The sequence below is a fragment of the Hemibagrus wyckioides genome, linkage group LG01, assembly GCF_019097595.1.
Source record: "Hemibagrus wyckioides isolate EC202008001 linkage group LG01, SWU_Hwy_1.0, whole genome shotgun sequence".
Taxonomy (NCBI): domain Eukaryota; kingdom Metazoa; phylum Chordata; class Actinopteri; order Siluriformes; family Bagridae; genus Hemibagrus; species Hemibagrus wyckioides.
Window position 1 is genome coordinate 13,883,624 of NC_080710.1, and position 18,141 is coordinate 13,901,764.

Below are 18,141 nucleotides of genomic sequence, written 5' to 3' on the forward strand. Positions count from 1 at the left end.
ATAAAATAAGAATAATATGTTACACCAATATTCGTGTTGTCAACAATAATTCAAATAAAAATTATGTAAAAAAAAAATCTAAATATTTTTATTAGCAAAGGTGTTAGATAGCTATCAAACTAATAAAATGTTGTTTTATATGATGGAATTATAAAGGTATTTAAAAGATTTAAAAGTACTATTATTTTTAAAATACAGAAGTTACGTGAGTGAAAACAACACATTAATGTTTTCTGTTTAATTAACGTTTGTTTCAAAATGTAAGAATATTTTGCAATTTAAAATGCTAAACATTTTATTCAAACGTCCAAGTTTCAGGATGTAGCACTACAAAATCTACAATAAATAAATAAACAAACAAATAGATAAATAGATAAATAAATAAATGCATGCATGCATACATACATAAAATAATGGGGTGAATACTTGTGCTAGACACTGCATGTACATATGACATTTCAAATATTTATAGTGCAACTTGCAAAACAAGTTTTTTGGTTATTCATATTCAGTAACTGCTTTAACCTGGCCAGGGTCTCAGTGGAGCCAAAGCCTAATCCAGGGAACACTGGGGATAAAGGTGAATTACACTATGGATCTCAAGGCAAACACATTCACACACACACTTATTCAGAGTTAAGAGATGCAAGGATACCAGACAGTCTGGTAGAAAGACACACAGAAATTTCCAGAAAATGAAACTTGACATTGGGTCACAGTGACCCAGCCAGCTAAACCCAGCAACAGAGTAGTAAAAATAACTAATTTTTCAGTGTACATACCACATATATACGTTTTATTGTAGTAAGTATAATTCATCTGACTGAATATTATGTTTTAAGCTCAATAGCTGAGTAAAAAGGCAATAATTTGTGTTTAATGATGCTAATACGATTGGCTATATGGATTGTTGTTCTGTATCACCAAGAGAAGCATTAACAATGGTCAGGTACAGCCAATGTTTGTAATTTACTTCCAAAGAATTGTTCAAACAATGAAAAAAATTGTTATTTTGTCGAATCTAAAACTATAATACCTCTTAATACAAATATGTTAAAAATAAATGCATGTGTACATAGCTCCCAGGGTTTGCTATAAAAAGCCCAGATTTAGCGTCTTTTTTCAGCTGGTAGATCAGTGGTGTCACTCCAGACTCTCTCTCTCTCTCTCTCTCTCTCTTCATTTCTCGGCATGTGCATGTCACCGTGGGAACGCTTCTGTCGGAATCCACAGAATCTGTTACCATAGAAACTGTGTTCTATAATAGCTACAGTCACTGAGTTAGTATTTATGCAGTCTGGGAATTGTATCACACCCTTAGTTTCTGTAAAGGGCACCTCAATATTCATTTAGGCCACAAATGATAAAATACAGAATGTTAAGCATTTATGTTAAAGCAAGACATGCTCTTCAGCAAGATCTGTAAGAACTGAGAGATTTCAGCAACATCTGCAAAATGCTGCATTTTCTCTGCACCCAAAATTCCCAACACCTGCACATCAGAGGAAAGTGGCATGGTTGTGTCAATATGAAATTGCGGTGTGTGTGTGTATGTGTGTGTGTGTGTTTTACGAAATATATGGGTCAAGAAAGATAGCAAATGAGATTTTTTTTTTAAATATGCTTATATTTTCCTGCATCACCATGAGGAGAGTGCACGCGGAGGTCTTCATAAAGAAAACAATCTCAGTACTAAAAAACTCTGTTAAAGTGTTGCATAGATTAAGAAACGAACAGCCACATGAAGTAGGATATTAGCTACCCAATAACAGATCAAGTCTAGAAAAAAAATATATATATATAAAGAAGCACCCGAGAACTAAAAACACGCGCAGATGCGCATCTGCACCACAGGAGGAAGCCCATCGTGTGAAGTCCGCGGCAGCATTAGATAGGCTGTGATGATGAGACTGAGAAAGTGTGTCGCCCCCTCCGCATAGGCTGCGTCCGTTTGGTCGCCGTTCTGCTCGGAAATCACTCGGAGCTCCGCTGCCCACCGGCCGCCCCCGCAGCCCCAGATACAGCTGAGATAGCGGAAGAAATGTGGGGAAACGGGGCACCCTTTTGACGGCCAAAATACTGGAGAATTGGTGGTCGAAGCGCACACATCGAGCGAATTTGGGCGGAAAAGTCGGCGCGCCGATGGAATTCATTTAACCAACGCAGCGCAGCCGCGGTAAGATCCGCACAACCACAGCGTCCGCCCGCACAACTGCAGGGGAAAAAAGTGACACTGCGATGCGGATCCTACATAGCTGACATTGTTTCACTTCGTAGTGCTTAATTTAGTGCGCAAACTGAGTTGAAGGAACGTTGTTGAGATTGCGTTAAATGTAATTTTGCCTATTGTATGTCTAGCGTTTAACATCATATACAATTACACTGGATTCAATGATCTAATTCCTTATTGTTTGCATGATAGTTCCTTGATTCTATGACTCTACTCACTTTAAGAGTAATATCTCAAGCCAAGACGATGCTCTGGGACAGGTTTGTAGCAATAACCCAATTCTTGGTGTTTCTTTAGATTTCAGTCAGGTGTATAACCGATCATGAGCTCATCTCCCAGGCTGTGCTGAGGCAGAGTCGCTAATTTTGGAAGTTAAAGAAAAGGCAGTCAGGTTTGTAGGGATGTTTTTAGAGCTATCTCTCTTTCTACTTAAGCGCAGCACTGCTGCTGATTTTCAGGTGTCCTATATTTAGACCGCATATTTATTGCTGTTCATGTGCGTCCAGATTCCAGGTTACACTGTGCCTGAATAAACAGTGCGGATGAGGAAAAAAATGCACGGCTAGTGTGTTTCTAAAAGCTATGAAGAAGGTTGCTGCACTTACTGATAATGACAGTAATGTTGCAAGTGATGGAATGTAGCTAAGTTTACACATGATCTCTAATCCAAACACAAAAACAAACACATTTTTTTTTACAAAAGAGTACAGAAGAATGGAAATTATGTAAAGTAGTAAATTTTACCTGACAATAGTAGTCTATAATAGTCTATTTGCTTTATATAAATATATCTTCGATCAGGCGACTTTGTCGTCATATTGTTTGGCTGTTAATAGGGAAGAAGCTTACGTCAGAGAGGCGAGCTGACGTAGGCAATTGGTACGACACCAGATTTGACAGTTTATGGCTATTAATAGCATCGGAGCCCTAGTTATTTTTCTGGTTCTTATAAATATTTTGAGCAAAATAAACTGTTTCATGCGTCGCTTTCAACAAGCTGCTGAAAGCCTTTTCCTTTTCAGCACCGTGGATAGCGACGCACATGTCTAGGCAAAGAAACCAGCAGGGACTTGATGCATTCTGAAATAATAATAATAATAATAATAATAATAATCATCATCATCATCATCATCATCATCATTAATAATAATAATAATGAATGCCAAATAAAATTGCTTGAAGACATTTGGGTTTGAAATCAAAAGCTAAACATGACGATAGATCAGAATTTCAACTTTCATTTCCTGATATTTACATCTACATCTATCAAACTGAGAATATAGGACCTTTTGTTTGAGCCCACCTATTTTTCAAGTGATAAAAAATACTTGAATATGTGACTGACAGGTGTTTCTTGTTGCTTAGGTGAATTCTGTTAAAATGATTGTTTAAATAATTAATTGACTTTTGGTTTGAGCACTGGGTCTCTCCTGTGAAGGCTGCATTTGTTGTTAAAAAGGATTAACCAATATGAAGACAAGAAAGCTGTTAATGAGAGAAAAGCCATTTTATCAGAGGCATTGCACAAGCTTTGGCCATACAAAATAAACCAATTTGCAATGTCCTGAAAAAGAAATAAACCACTAGCATACTAACAACCAGCCATCAAACAGATCAACCAAGGAAAACAACAACATTCAAGGACAGAAACATTCTATGACATTAGAAAACATGAATTCTATGACATTAAACTATTATGAATGCTAGGGAAGAAGGTATACCAACTGTCATTCCACAAGATGCTGTAAGAATCAAAAGACCAGGATAGGTATACAGAATCACAAATGTTCTGGAACCAAGATTAACCTTTTAGGCCAAATGTGTAGAGAAAGAAGGGATCTGCTCATGATCCAAAACATACAAGCTCCCTGGTCAGGCAGGTACTAGTAGTGATATACTGTGATATAGTGCAATACCACTACCTGCCTGACCCAGGAGCTTGTATGTAGATGGTGAGGTAGAGGTACTGGAACAAGCTCATTGATCTTTATTGATAATGTAACTCATAATGGTAGCAGCAGAATGAATTTAAAATTTATAGAAATATTCTGACTGCCAATTTACAGAGAAATGCATCCAATCTAATTGGGAGGAACTTCATCATGCAGCAAAACAATGGCCAAAACACACTAAAAACACAACAAAGGACTTAATCAGGGGAAATGTGGAAGGGTTTAGTCTGGCCAAGTCAATCACCAGACCTTAAACCAGCTGAGCATCCTGAAGACGAGAATGAAAGGAGAGAACCCACAAAACAATGCACAACTGAAAAACGCTGCAGTAGGTGCCAAGAAAAGCATCACAAAAGAAGACAATGTGGTAATGTCAGTAGGTACCTAAAACTTTGGTGATCTGCCAAATTTTTGTTTTTTGTTTTTTTAACAAATATAGATGTTAATATCAGGATATGCAAACTGAATGTATCATTTTATAGTCATCTATAAGATCTCCAAACAAAATGTCTTCAGTGTATAATAACAACAAAACAATTGCCCTTGCTTTTTCAATTCTTTCAGGGACTGTATATACCTTTCATATCCAGGTTTTAAAGCTGTGCCCAAATTAGTATGCAATGTGGTATCTGGTTATCTGGTCAATAGAGCTGGTGTGACGAGAAATGAATCCTACAATGACCCTAACATAAACAAATATGAAAGTGAATAATTTTATTGCTAAATGATTACTACCTACAACTCCTAGAACTTTTTACAGTGTCCATCATGTCCAACTATTTTTAAATATTTTACACTGAATAATTTATGGAAATAATCTTCCTCACTCAAATTCTTTAAAAGGAAATCAGAAAACAGAAGGAAAACACAAAACCATACCTAAGGGTTCATAAAAAAATCAAATACTTGAGAGGGTTCTCTCCACATTAAAAATATGATCATTTACAGATATAAAATAGAATCATGCACAGTTGTATAGCTTATATTTCATCAGGCTGCAAGTAGTTCCTATTCCTTCAAGTCATGCTTTGAGGATTGAGGTAACAGGTGTGTATATCCATGTTTAAGGTTAATATCAGTATGGCCATATAATTTTTTTTACTGGAGACAGCATGCAGAGAGAGCCTGAGCCTCTTCATATTTAACCTCATTGCATGAGTATGCTGCACTGTTCAGCACAACGATCACCATCAGCACCTGTGCTCCCTCTTAAGCAGCACTATGACTGATGAAAGGATTCATCAGATATGACTGGGTCAGAATGCCAGGAGGTACCAGATCAGGTTGGATATACCCACCCCAGTTCCATTAGCCCCTCATGCCCTTTTATATTGCTGCACAATAGAACAGTAGAAGCAGCTGGAACAGTGGAAGCACATGGGAGAGCTCTAGAAATGGACACTGCTCACAGGGCTGGACCACTGAGCCTTTGAAGAGCAATGAATATGCATGGAACAGCAAGATTTAATGAGCTGAATAGAGGGCAGGAGATGGCCTCTGTACTCCGTGTTAATTTCTAACAATGCATCCACCCACACAAACACACCATCCCCACCCCAATCCCCCGACCGTAACTGCAGCGAAGAGACTCCTTATTGGTCTGAGAGACACATGCACTCAGTGGAAAGCATTGCTGAGTGGATTGAGTGTTATAAGTGTGAGGGTGAAGAAGTAAGAATCAATTCCATTCTCTGTTGTTGGGAGACCCTAGAGAATTGGAGAAGACTCTGGAGCTTTGCCAGGATGTTCAGCTTGTCATTTACATCTCCCAGTGCAATATTGAGGATTTCAATTAAAATAAGAAATCCCTCTGCAGGAGATCTGCACTCCAACTGGTGTGAAATGCCTAGCTCTGTCTGCATCTGATTGATGTCAAACATCTCACTGCCTCCTGCTGAAATACATTTGTATTCACACACACACACACACACAAACACGCACATGCACACACACACGCACAGGTCAGACAGGGACAGAGGGAGTTTGAAGAACTGACTGCAAAACAGATAGAAAGAGAGTGAGGCATTGAGAAAAGTGGAGACAGTGTGAGATGACAGTACAGAGTGTCTCCTGACTGCAGTTTGATTCATTATGTTCGAACAAGCCCACACAGACAAGCATCAGAAAAATAAGATGGATACTTCCACCTTTATCCAATATAACTGCGATACAGTGTGTGAGTTTTAGCGAAGTGGAGGATCAGAAGGTCTTCTGGACAGAGTTATTGCTGCTGAGAGCGTGGCTTTCTGATTGCAACCTCTCTGTCATCATTTAAATAAGCTCAGAGAGAGAAAGCACTCCACTCCATAGTAAATAAAAGACAACAGCAGGTATAAATAGAATAGCAGAGATTGCAAGATGAAATTGAATTTGTTCAGTGTAGAAGGTTCTCCACAAGAGCCCTTGATTCACAGTCCTGATTTGAGATCTTTCTTGAGATGACTCACGCTAGTGTCTGCAACCAGAGAAAAACTCTCTAATCTCAGTTGCTCATGAGGAAGAAACTCTGTTTTTTTCTGGGGTTTTTTTTGCAGTTTAGGTTTTGCATCTAAAATGCACTGTTGTTTCTTTGGCTCTTTGCTGTTCTTTCTCACTCACTTACTCATTTTCTTGCTTGCAGCAGCATATCAGTTTGTTTAAAAGGTGCTCATTTGCTCATTACGCATGCTAGGGTTGAGACCGGTGTGGAATCACAACGAATGGACAAGAAGTGCAACACAGGGTGCAGAGCGCCTGCATCTGCTGAATAAGTGTGAGCATGTGAGAAAACAAGCTGTCGAGGGCTTCTGGTTTGGCAATGTGAGCTTAAGAAGTGTGACAGCAGAGCTCCGGATATTTTATGATAATATATACTTTAGGCATCTTAGTCATCCTTTTAAGTATTAAAGTGGAGCTTGTCATAAGTGCATTGATTTAGGAGGATGAGTAAAAACAAATGCCCTGCTGACAACATAAACCAGCATAGCTAGCATGTTAGCCATGCATGATGGCTAGTGCAGAAACGTTTTGATAAAGGAATATATTTCTGTCCTGATTCAGACCACTTCAAGTGTCCATGAATGCATTAACAGAGGCACTGACAGGTTTAAAGGTCCTGCTTGTGTGCTATGGAGTTTTGGTGGGTGATAACTTCAGCACACTGGCTGCTGCCAAAACAATTATCAAAACTCTTCAAAATGCAACATTTCTAGATCGATTTGATGACTTGGAAAACCGGTCATGGAGAGCAAATCTTAGGATTAGGAAGGCCTGCATAGAATTAAGTTTGTGTCTGAGATGCTAATAGAAGTCATGGGTCAAGAAAAACGTTGTTTTTTTTTTTAAACAAAATTCCTGAATTGAAGTGTGTGCATTGATCTCCGGGCCCAAAACCATAGGACGGACAACCTCCTTGTCTGCGAGTTGTATGTTTCCATAGATTCCACAAAAAGGAAAGAGCACTAAGATGGGCCAGACAACATGAGACAAAATACAAAGGCTTCACTTTGAGGATAGAGCCAGACATCTCCACCAATCTCACCAGCTGCATTTCAAAATGTCAAACAGTTGCTGTAGCAGAAGGAATATGTTTCCATTTGCTTCGTCTAGCATGACTATGAGTTTGCTACAAAGATGAAACATTTCTGTTCTACACGCCTGATGAAGCTCAGCAGTTTTATGATCGACGGGTTGCTATATGTGAATATACCTTGATATGGCAACAATGCTGTGCAATACAGAAGAGCCATGAAGTACAGGTGGAAGGCCTAACATATTACAATGAGAGTAAGACTGATTGTGCGATAACTAATGTTTATAATAGGGCTAGTTATATGTTGTTTTTCTGTGTTGAAATAATGAAAATTGCATGGTTCTCATAATACACACAAGTATATTACTGGTCCTATGCTTCATGTTAAAATGCTCCGTTAAGCAGTAGGCTTACTATATTATCGAATGCACTTTGTTTAAGTAACTGTGCTAGTTAACCTTCCATTCAGTATAACTGATGAGAAGAAACTTTATTGTTGAATAGTTTATAAATGATGCTTTGCATTATTGTTATATTTACTAATGCAATACTGGGTCTGTTAACTAACTGGGTCTGCTATATTCCTTGATATAGTAATATACCAGATTTTCTATTTTCTATTTTGCTTTACCTATTTAAATGATGATGTGAGACCTGTGGAAAATATAAGGCCATGGGATAGGAGAGTAATAGTCTTTTGTTGGGTTTTACTATCTGCCAAGGTTGAAAAAAAAAAAAAACATTGACTGCATTGACCCTATAACCATAGGTCTTGGGGTTCAGAAGAACTTTTTACTGCATCTGGAATGATTTCAGATCCCAGACCCAAGAGTGGTAAATAATTGTATCATGTCATCTTTTCAATACTGCAGTTCTCCTAGTTGGTGTTTATATGCTCATAGTTGATACTGTATGTTAATTCTCTGGTGGATTTAGGTATGGATCATTCAAACCCCAAAATTGTACCTCTCTTGAAAATGTCTCTTGCAACTTGAAAAACTCTTGCAGGCTGTATGACTCAAACCGGTTGTGTGGATTTAACATCTTCACCAGACTGATTCAAGGATTCCTCTTTATTGATAAAAAGCTAATTCACTCAACTAAAATGTCAAATATTCAGCTACTGTTGAATCAGACCATGCTCAGTGCATGATATTTGTATTTCATATAACTGTCCAGTGCAGCCTGATTGGATGCCAAATACAACTTTCCTTTCAGATTTTTGCCACTTCATATCTAGAGCAACGTTTGTCTAACAAATAAACCAGATTACATATCACCATAATTACTGTGGGAGACATTTAAGGCTGTAATAAAGATTTCATTCTCTGCCTCATGTAGTAAAGTAAAGAAACAAGGAGGAGGAACTTATTGACTTTATATAGAAAGTTGACCATCAATCTGCTACGGCTCCAACACCAGAGTTGTACAGAGGAAAATTTAAACTCAAAACATAATATGATTTATTATTACTAGAAAAAAAACTGAGTGAGACCTGGTACATGCCTGTGCTATGTTTGAACATGGTGAAAGAGCGGATCACCTTCTTGCTCTATTATGAGAAAGTAAATCAGCATCACAGCGTATAACTGAAATTAGAACAGCATTTCAAGAATTTCAGTAGATCCTGAAGATATTAATTTCATTTTTCAGAAGTACTATTCAGATTGGCATGCTTCCACATTTCCACATGATTGTGTCATATGTCAACATTCCTAGCTAATGTGAGCTACCTCACAGTTAAACAAGACCAAAAGATGTATCTGGACCAATCTTTACAACTTCTGGAAATAGAGGATTCAATTAAGGCCAGGTAGAGTGCTAAATCCACAGGAGTGGACAGTTTGCCTTTCGAAAAATTCCTCAAAATCAGCTTCCTCATATTTTCAAACATTTCCCTGAATACTTAAAACTACCATTAAGCCATATAGACCAATATGTAAATATATGTATATACTGTATAGACCTCTTTATTAAATGTGGAAGTATTCACCTGAATTGTTTCAATGAAAAAGTGAGTGTAGCTACAAATAATAATAATGCTCAAAGTATTTTTGCTATTTATTTTTGCCTATAGAGCCACTGTCAACAATACTCAGATCTTTACAATCTATCAAGGGTATAAACAAAATGGGTTTCAGCTCTCTTATATGATTTACTATATTTACAAAAAATATATGCCTCCTGATAAATTATCAGGCAGATTGATCATGGAGACTGATGTGCCTTTTTGCATATCAAAATCAGGATTTAAATACCTAGGAATTAATATCACTCTTTCGTACACTGATCTGCTCAATGCCAATTATATACGAATTATAAAAAAAAAATTGAATCCAAGTGTTGACGTATTTGAAGTCTATCTCTACCTGGGATAATAAATTGTGTTAAAATCAGCATGCTTCCCATATTATTGTATTTGCTTCATAGCCTTGTTTTTAGATCTTTTTGCCAAAGTCCTTCTTTATATAGTCCTTTATATGCGGGAGCAAAAAGCCAAGAATATGTAGAGTTTATTGAGACACAAAACAAAGATGAATAGTTGGTGCTCCCAACTTTAATTAATTATTACTGGACAGCAAACATACAAACATTGTTTATTGGGTATAATCTCCAAAGAGGCTACATGTGGACTGATCACAAAGTATTTTTGATTCTAATCAGTTCAGGCTTCATTTCAAATTATTGACTTTCCCTTGCAAAACCCCATATGCAACAAGCATCTTTTTCCAGTCACCAAACTAGATTTCACATTTTAAGCGATTGCAAGACCAAGGCTTGGCTAAATCCAATTTCTTTTTAATCAACAATGTCTTTGGTAGTTAAGATGATCTTGCTAAAATTTCAATTTTGTCATTTAAATAATTTTAGTTTTAGCTTTTAACCTAAAAATCTTCAATCTAACCCAAAAGTGTCAGAGATGTCCAAGTAACTGATACTGAACAAGCTTTTGCTTTTGTAACCTTGATAGCTAGAAGCAAAATAGTCCTATAGTGGAAGTCACCTAAAACACCTAAAATTGAAAATAACATCTCTCTCTCTCTCTCTCTCTCTCTCTCTCTCTCTGTAATATACACTATATTGCCAAAAGTATTCGCTCACCCATCCAAATAATCAGAATCAGGTGTTCCAATCACTCCCATGGCCACAGGTGTATAAAATCAAGCACCTAGGCATGCAGACTGTTTTTACAAACATTTGTGAAAGAATGGGTCGCTCTCAGGAGCTCAGTGAATTCCAGCGTGGAACTGTGATAGGATGCCACCTGTGCAACAAATCCAGTCGTGAAATTTCCTCGCTCCTAAATATTCCACAGTCAACTGTCAGCTGTATTATAAGAACGTGGAAGTGTTTGGGAACGACAGCAACTCAGCCACGAAGTGGTAGGCCACGTAAACTGACGGAGCGGGGTCAACGGATGCTGAGGCGCATAGTGCGAAGAGGTCGCCAACTTTCTGCAGAGTCAATCGCTACAGACCTCCAAACTTCATGTGGCCTTCAGATTAGCTCAAGAACAGTGTGCAGAGAGCTTCATGGAATGGGTTTCCATGGCCGAGCAGCTGCATCCAAGCCATACATCACCAAGTGCAATGCAAAGCGTCGGATGCAGTGGTGTAAAGCACGCCGCCACTGGACTCTAGAGCAGTGCAGACGCGTTCTCTGGAGTGACGAATCGCGCTTCTCCATCTGGCAATCTGATGGACGAGTCTGGGTTTGGCGGTTGCCAGGAGAACGGTACTTGTCTGACTGCATTGTGCCAAGTGTAAAGTTTGGTGGAGGGGGGATTATGGTGTGGGGTTGTTTTTCAGGAGCTGGGCTTGGCCCCTTAGTTCCAGTGAAAGGAACTCTGAATGCTTCAGCATACCAAGACATTTTGGACAATTCCATGCTCCCAACTTTGTGGGAACAGTTTGGAGCTGGCCCCTTCCTCTTCCAACATGACTGTGCACCAGTGCACAAAGCAAGGTCCATAAAGACATGGATGACAGAGTCTGGTGTGGATGAACTTGACTGGCCTGCACAGAGTCCTGACCTCAACCCGATAGAACACCTTTGGGATGAATTAGAGCGGAGACTGAGAGCCAGGCCTTCTCGTCCAACATCAGTGTGTGACCTCACAAATGCGCTTCTGGAAGAATGGTCAAAAATTCCCATGAACACACTCCTAAACCTTGTGGACAGCCTTCCCAGAAGAGTTGAAGCTGTTATAGCTGCAAAGGGTGGACCGATGTCATATTGAACCCTATGGATTAGGAATGGGATGTCGCTTAAGTTCATATGCGAGTCAAGGCAGGTGAGCGAATACTTTTGGCAATATAGTGTATATATATATTTATATACAATTAAATATTCTGTGTCATTATTAAATGATTAAATATAACACAACACATAATTAACACAATAATATAGAATGATGAAATTTAACATGGTTAAAATTGTACTTAAAATATGCATACTGGATAAACCAAAAAAAGTTATTTCCCTATGCAGTTTGCTTTCAGCACTGCAGTGGACAGGCGTCAGATCAATAGATCCCTTCATCCACTCCTTCTGCCAGTGCCAGGAGTAGAACTATATATCTGTACCAGCACACAGTGACAAGGCACAGTGAAATGACATACAGACCCACCAATTTTCCACTTCCTCTCTCCCATGCCTGTCATCTCTACCAAGCCACTATCCCATTAATTGATTTCTCTGTGACAGGAGGTTGTACTTTCTCCACATGTTGTCTGTATAAATCTACCAGGGGCTTACTTTGGTCACATTGAATTTTAAATCAGCTTGAATAAATCCAAGCCCCTGGAACACCCTGTATCTCTCTCTCTCTCTCTCTCTCTCTCTCCTGAGTCTCTGTCTGTTTACCCCCTTGCTCGCTCGCCCCCCTCACTTTTCACCCTGCAGTGCTGTTGTAGTAATGCCTTCCTAATTACCACATCAAACTTGTCTGTGTGCAATGAGCATCTCTCTCTGCTTTCTGTTACGCAAACGCAGATTGATACGAGACTCTCAGAGCTGTGCACAATTTGTGAATGCTGCCTTTATTGCTTTGATCATCACAATCAGTGCTTTGACTCACCCCACAGCCACAGACAGCTGTTGGTTCATTGTCAACTAATGCAGTGTATTAATGTAGCCACAGCAGAGGGGATATTGATAATGAGTGCCGAGTATATAACCACAATCGCTGCTAATCTGCCTCCTAGCAGACTCTGCAGGTGGGAAATGACTGCTTTTGTCTCAGTTTAAATACCTATTTTACTATGCATTCATCTGAATTACAGTTGTATAGAAAATCTTATATTACATAAACTTTAAAGTCTATTTTGCAAATACCTAGTACAAAATATTTAAAATATATCTATTTTTTGTCAAAAGAATAGGTGGTAAAAATGTAACCTAATAAGAAAAAAGCATATGATACTAAGTCTGCATACATCACTGTTCATCAATATTCTCATTACCTATTCAAGTCATGTACAGAGCACAGCTTATTATATTTCCAGAACATAGAGCAATGTATATGACAGAGCAAATGAGACTATAACCCGTAAGTCATATTTAATGTAACGTTTTTGAAATGTCATGTCTAAACCTGTTTTCTGAGGACGAAACAGACTAAAAGGATCGTCAATCAATTTTACCAGATGTTTTGGAAAAAAAAATACACAGTAAAAGTAAAAAATTTTCCTCTAAATGACTGATATTGCTGTATTGGTTGAAGTTGGAATTTCTTGTGAGGGGATGTTTGAACATGAGCAGATTTTTGACCAATTTTATACATCAATAGATCATGGCATGTGTAATGCTAATTAATAATTCATAATTCTTGAAAACCCTACAGTGAAGTGACATTGTTGCAAGACTCTAAAAGGAATGGAGATCTTCTATTCTACAAAGTTGATATTTTAACCAGGTTTCATTTCTGTTAAGAAAAAAATCCATATTTGTGTGTCATTTTAAAGGAAGAAAGTGTCTAAGGTCTGTGATTTTACCAAAGGTATTTTTACACCGTGAGAATTGCATGGTGCGGAGGCTTCACTGTGCTGGATCAATGTGAGCAGTGGTAATAATGGAAGACTATACTCTTCTCTATCACACTCTGCAGTGTGCAAAGCTGTTATTTCATAAATTAGTTTATAAGGACTAAAAATCGCATTATTCTCTTCTACAGTGTGATGCCATGAGCAATACAGAGCACACTGTACACCATAACACAAGCAATAACACACACACGTAACTGTCCTTATAAGACCTCTTGCATTTCTTCATATTTTACAGGTTGTTCAGGATTACACTGAAGATGTGCTGGCTGTGTTAACGGGGAAGGAAGACAGGTGGCACCATGGGTGATGGAGGAGCTCTACGGACAGAAGGAAATGCCCTGCTGAAGGCTGTGTTCCAAGGCAAGCTTCGTCTTGCCCGATTGTTACTAGAGGGCGGTGCATACATCAACGAAGGCAATGAGCGAGGGGAGACACCCATCATGGCTGCCTGCATGGCAGGATATGATGACCCACAGACGCGTCAGAAAATGGTGCGCTACCTTCTAGAGAAGGGCGCTGACCTGAATATCCCGGATAAATCAGGCCGGACTGCCTTGATGCACGCTTGCTCTGAGCGGGCGGGCAAAGATGTTGTGTCACTACTCCTGGAGAATGGAGCAGACCCAAGTCTCAAAGACTACTCTGGGTCCTCAGCGCTAATGCATGCCATCAACACAGGTGATCGAGATACCCTGCAGATACTTCTAGATGCTTGTAAGGCCAAAGGTAAAGAGGTGATCATTATAACCACAGATACCTCACCCTCAGGCACTAAGAAGACCAAGCAGTACCTGAACTCTCCACCTTCACCAGGTGTGGTTGATAAACTTTCACCAGCCTGCATGTCTCCATCAGAGGTGGAGATCCGGACCTCAAACTCACCTGCTGGAGAAGAGGAAGAAGGCATCTTCAGCTTTGCGCTTACTTCCGCCCTCCCACTCCCTTCCAACAGGCCACCAGGTGAGAGGAGACCACCACCACGCAAGCTTCTCAAAAGACTGAACTCAGAGCCCTGGGGCTTAGTGGCTCCAAGCATACTGGCTGAGAGAGGTGAGATGCTGGAGGGCAGCCTAGCAGAGGAGGACAAAGTGGTGTCAGAGATGAACGGTATGTCAATCTCTGGTCCAGGCAGACCACTGCTCTCACGCAGACACAGCATTGAAACTCATGACCCCTGCTCACCGAAGCTGATTGACCGCTCCTGCTCAGAAGATTGTGCAGCCCTGTGTGGTTCTTCTTGGGCCGACAAGGTGCAGCAGCATCAGTCACTGTATCGCAGGAACACTGCACCTGAGTCACAAGAGAATGCTGGTCATAACCGTGCTTTGGCTCACCCCAAACTTACACGCATGGAGCACTATGAGTCAGATACACACCTGTGTCCTGAGTCCATTCCTGGATCTCCAGATTCTGGTCGTGTGTCTGTGGAGCGCCGCAAGTACAATGCCTCACCACTTTCATTAGTTGCCAGTTCCTCACGGGAGTCCCTGGAGAGCATCCCAAACTCAGTGTCCCCCATCACTATGAGAAGGAGACCTCCAGGCTTGCTGGAGCGGAGAGGTTCTGGCACGCTCCTCTTGGACCACATTTCACACACTCGGCCTGGATTTCTTCCCCCACTTAATGTCAACCCCCAGCGACCCATCCCGGACATCCGGACCAATGGCAAGCCGTCTTCGCCCGTGCACTCTGGAAACAAGATCCTGCTGCCCGTAGCACCCACATCACCAAAGCGTGTTCTGGATTTCAAGATGAAGAAAAAGTTGATGAGGAGGCATTCCATGCAGACAGAACAAATGAAGCAGCTCTCTACCTTTCAGGAGCTAATAGCAGAGAAGGTGATGGAGGTCAATGGAGACTAAGAGTTATGAAAGAATCTCTCTCCCTGTCTCTCTTTCTCTCTTTGTCACTCACTCATCTCACACACACACACACACACACACACAAACACACACACACACACAACTGGATAGTGAAATGCTGACTAATCTAAAATGTATAAACCATATTCATAAAGGATAACCTTAATGACAGTAAATGAGAATGAATAGACACCATTTATACTGACTTCCAATTACTTTTGGCCATGTTAGCACATTTGGCCAAGCATTTGGCCTTAATTATTTCTTTTATTTGCGATTTCTCATATTTTCTTTCATTTTTAACAAACAGTTCTTGTCATTTAAAATGTTCACTTTTACACTTGAACCTGTTTCATGATTTTGTTTAAAAATTGCCAGCAAGGTTAAAATTGCTGACAAAGTGATGCGCTGTCCTTTAAAAGCATATCAAAGGGGAATATAAGAATGATCAGTGTCTACTGGGTGCAAACCAAATGCCAGTATTCGTTTTTTTTCTCCCTGAAACCCTACTGATTGATGATAAAACTTCTGTTTACTGTATTTACTGCACACTAATCTCTATTATTTATGATGCCTTTTACTGATGACTAATCACTTTAATAAGGTTGTAGCATTAAGAACAAGAATCAAAACCTTCAAACAAATATTCGCCACTGAAAAGGTGTGTGACGGGCACTATATGTATGATGAATTTTTGTTTTTCTTTAAAAAGTGCAATTCTTAATTAAGAATCCCAAAGAAGTTGTTTAATCCCCTTTCACACTCACACTTCCTAAAATGGGGGAGGAAGGAAAAAAAAACAATAACTCAATATGAAGAGCATGGAGGTTGTGTCATGTGTGCACAAGAGGCAGAGCGCACATGTAGATATTGTACAGACTTCACAGACAGTACAATAACCATTAGTATTTTAAGTATTTCTGTGTGCAATATTTTGTGCTGCAAGATCTCTGGTTTCATATTATTGTGGTGAACATTGGATAATCAGTTACATTTGCAGCACGAAGAGTAATTTGCACTTCTGCAGAGAAAAATAAATGTAGTGTGGAATCATGGACACAACAAACTATGTTAACCCTTACAAAAAGAGCATACACACATTTGAAATTCAATTATTTTCAGTGTAGTGTTTGTCAGTGTAGAGAGAGAAATATCTATATATATTACAAATAAACAAGAATTAGTTTAACAGAGCTTAAAAAAAGTGTTTAATAGTCTTGCTTTTGTTTCGTTGATGCGATATTCGAGTGATCTTATTTAGAAAATCTTAATTTATTTCTGTGGATTCAACTACATGTACTTTAATATGAAAACAAAAAAGTAGAGTAATATTTTTCTATACCTCTGTGATGGCCCATTTTTCATCTATTGTCCATCTTTTAAATCAAAAAACAATATTATTGCTATAGTTCTTTGGGTGAAAAATCATCTCTACTTTCAGTGTGGCATTTTCTTTTTCACAGGCAACATTTTAGGACATAAGGAGAAAAAAGTACAAGCATAAATGTTTGTTATTTAATTATGGACTTTTTTAAACCATTTGAAAACACCTCTTTAAAATATATCAGGTGACACTGTATATTTTAATTAGCAAGTTCTCTAGTTGCTACGTTATTATTCTTGTGCGATCGTCTCATCGTCATTCCAAAACCTTTCCACGCTCCAGAGAGCAGTGAGTAGTTGCACTGAGTTTTCCCTGTTTCTGAATATCATTGTGGAAGTTCACAAAATTCTCTGTTGTACAAAACTCCCTGTGACCTTGTTGAAATTGTGCTCAGGTATGTCTGATCAGACCTTAAAAAAAAGAAAAAAAAGAAAAAACGTACAAGGGTCTTCAGTTGTGTTAGGCTGTGTACACAAAGGACATTTCATGACGTGCTGCTAAGTCTCGTTGGTTTACAGGAAAATAACAACTGCGTATCCGAGTGTTTTAATTCGCATTGTGTCAAAGGGATTGCAGTTACACTATCAACATCTACTTCTATGGATTTAATATTTATTGTAACTTTGTATGTTTGGTGTGGTACACTGATAAAAACTGTACTGAACTGAATCATAACTAAAAAACGTAGACGACTCTTGTGTTAGCAGTAAGCCTTAGGGACGAGAGGCAGTAGGCTAGTGTCCGTGTAACAGTCTGCACAACACCACGATGGGAATTAGTCTCATATTCATGTGAGACATTTATGGTGCTTTGAATAAAGGCATGACTAAACCAAAAATCTGTGTCTGGTGAAGTTCTTTACCTCCATCTTATCTCAGAGATACCACTGTAGTATGTTACAATAATAAAGGTAGAGAGAATATGAACAGATGTCAACAGGTCAAGATGGTCACACTATTTTAGTTCCCCAAAGACTATCTACCAGAGTTTGTGCTTTCTGTCCAAGAGTCTCCCTTACTTCTAATTGTTTAGAGACAGTGTGCAAGACCACATTAAGCACAGTATCCTCTTCATGGTGCATTATATGTAATATATAGCATTGTAGATGCATAATGTAAGTTTGGCATGTCAACAATGTCCACAGAATGCTCTTGA

At 39.0% G+C, this 18,141-nt stretch overlaps 1 protein-coding gene across 1 annotated transcript; it reads left to right on the forward strand.

The window, feature by feature from the left end:
- Positions 1-1,828: 1,828 nt before the first annotated feature.
- Positions 1,829-17,824, forward strand: LOC131342496 (ankyrin repeat domain-containing protein 34A). Its single transcript, XM_058373514.1, has 2 exons — positions 1,829-2,176; positions 13,976-17,824. The coding sequence occupies exon 2, from the start codon at positions 14,040-14,042 to the stop codon at positions 15,600-15,602; it is 1,563 nt and encodes a 520-aa protein (XP_058229497.1). The 5' UTR covers positions 1,829-2,176; positions 13,976-14,039; the 3' UTR covers positions 15,603-17,824.
- Positions 17,825-18,141: the final 317 nt, after the last annotated feature.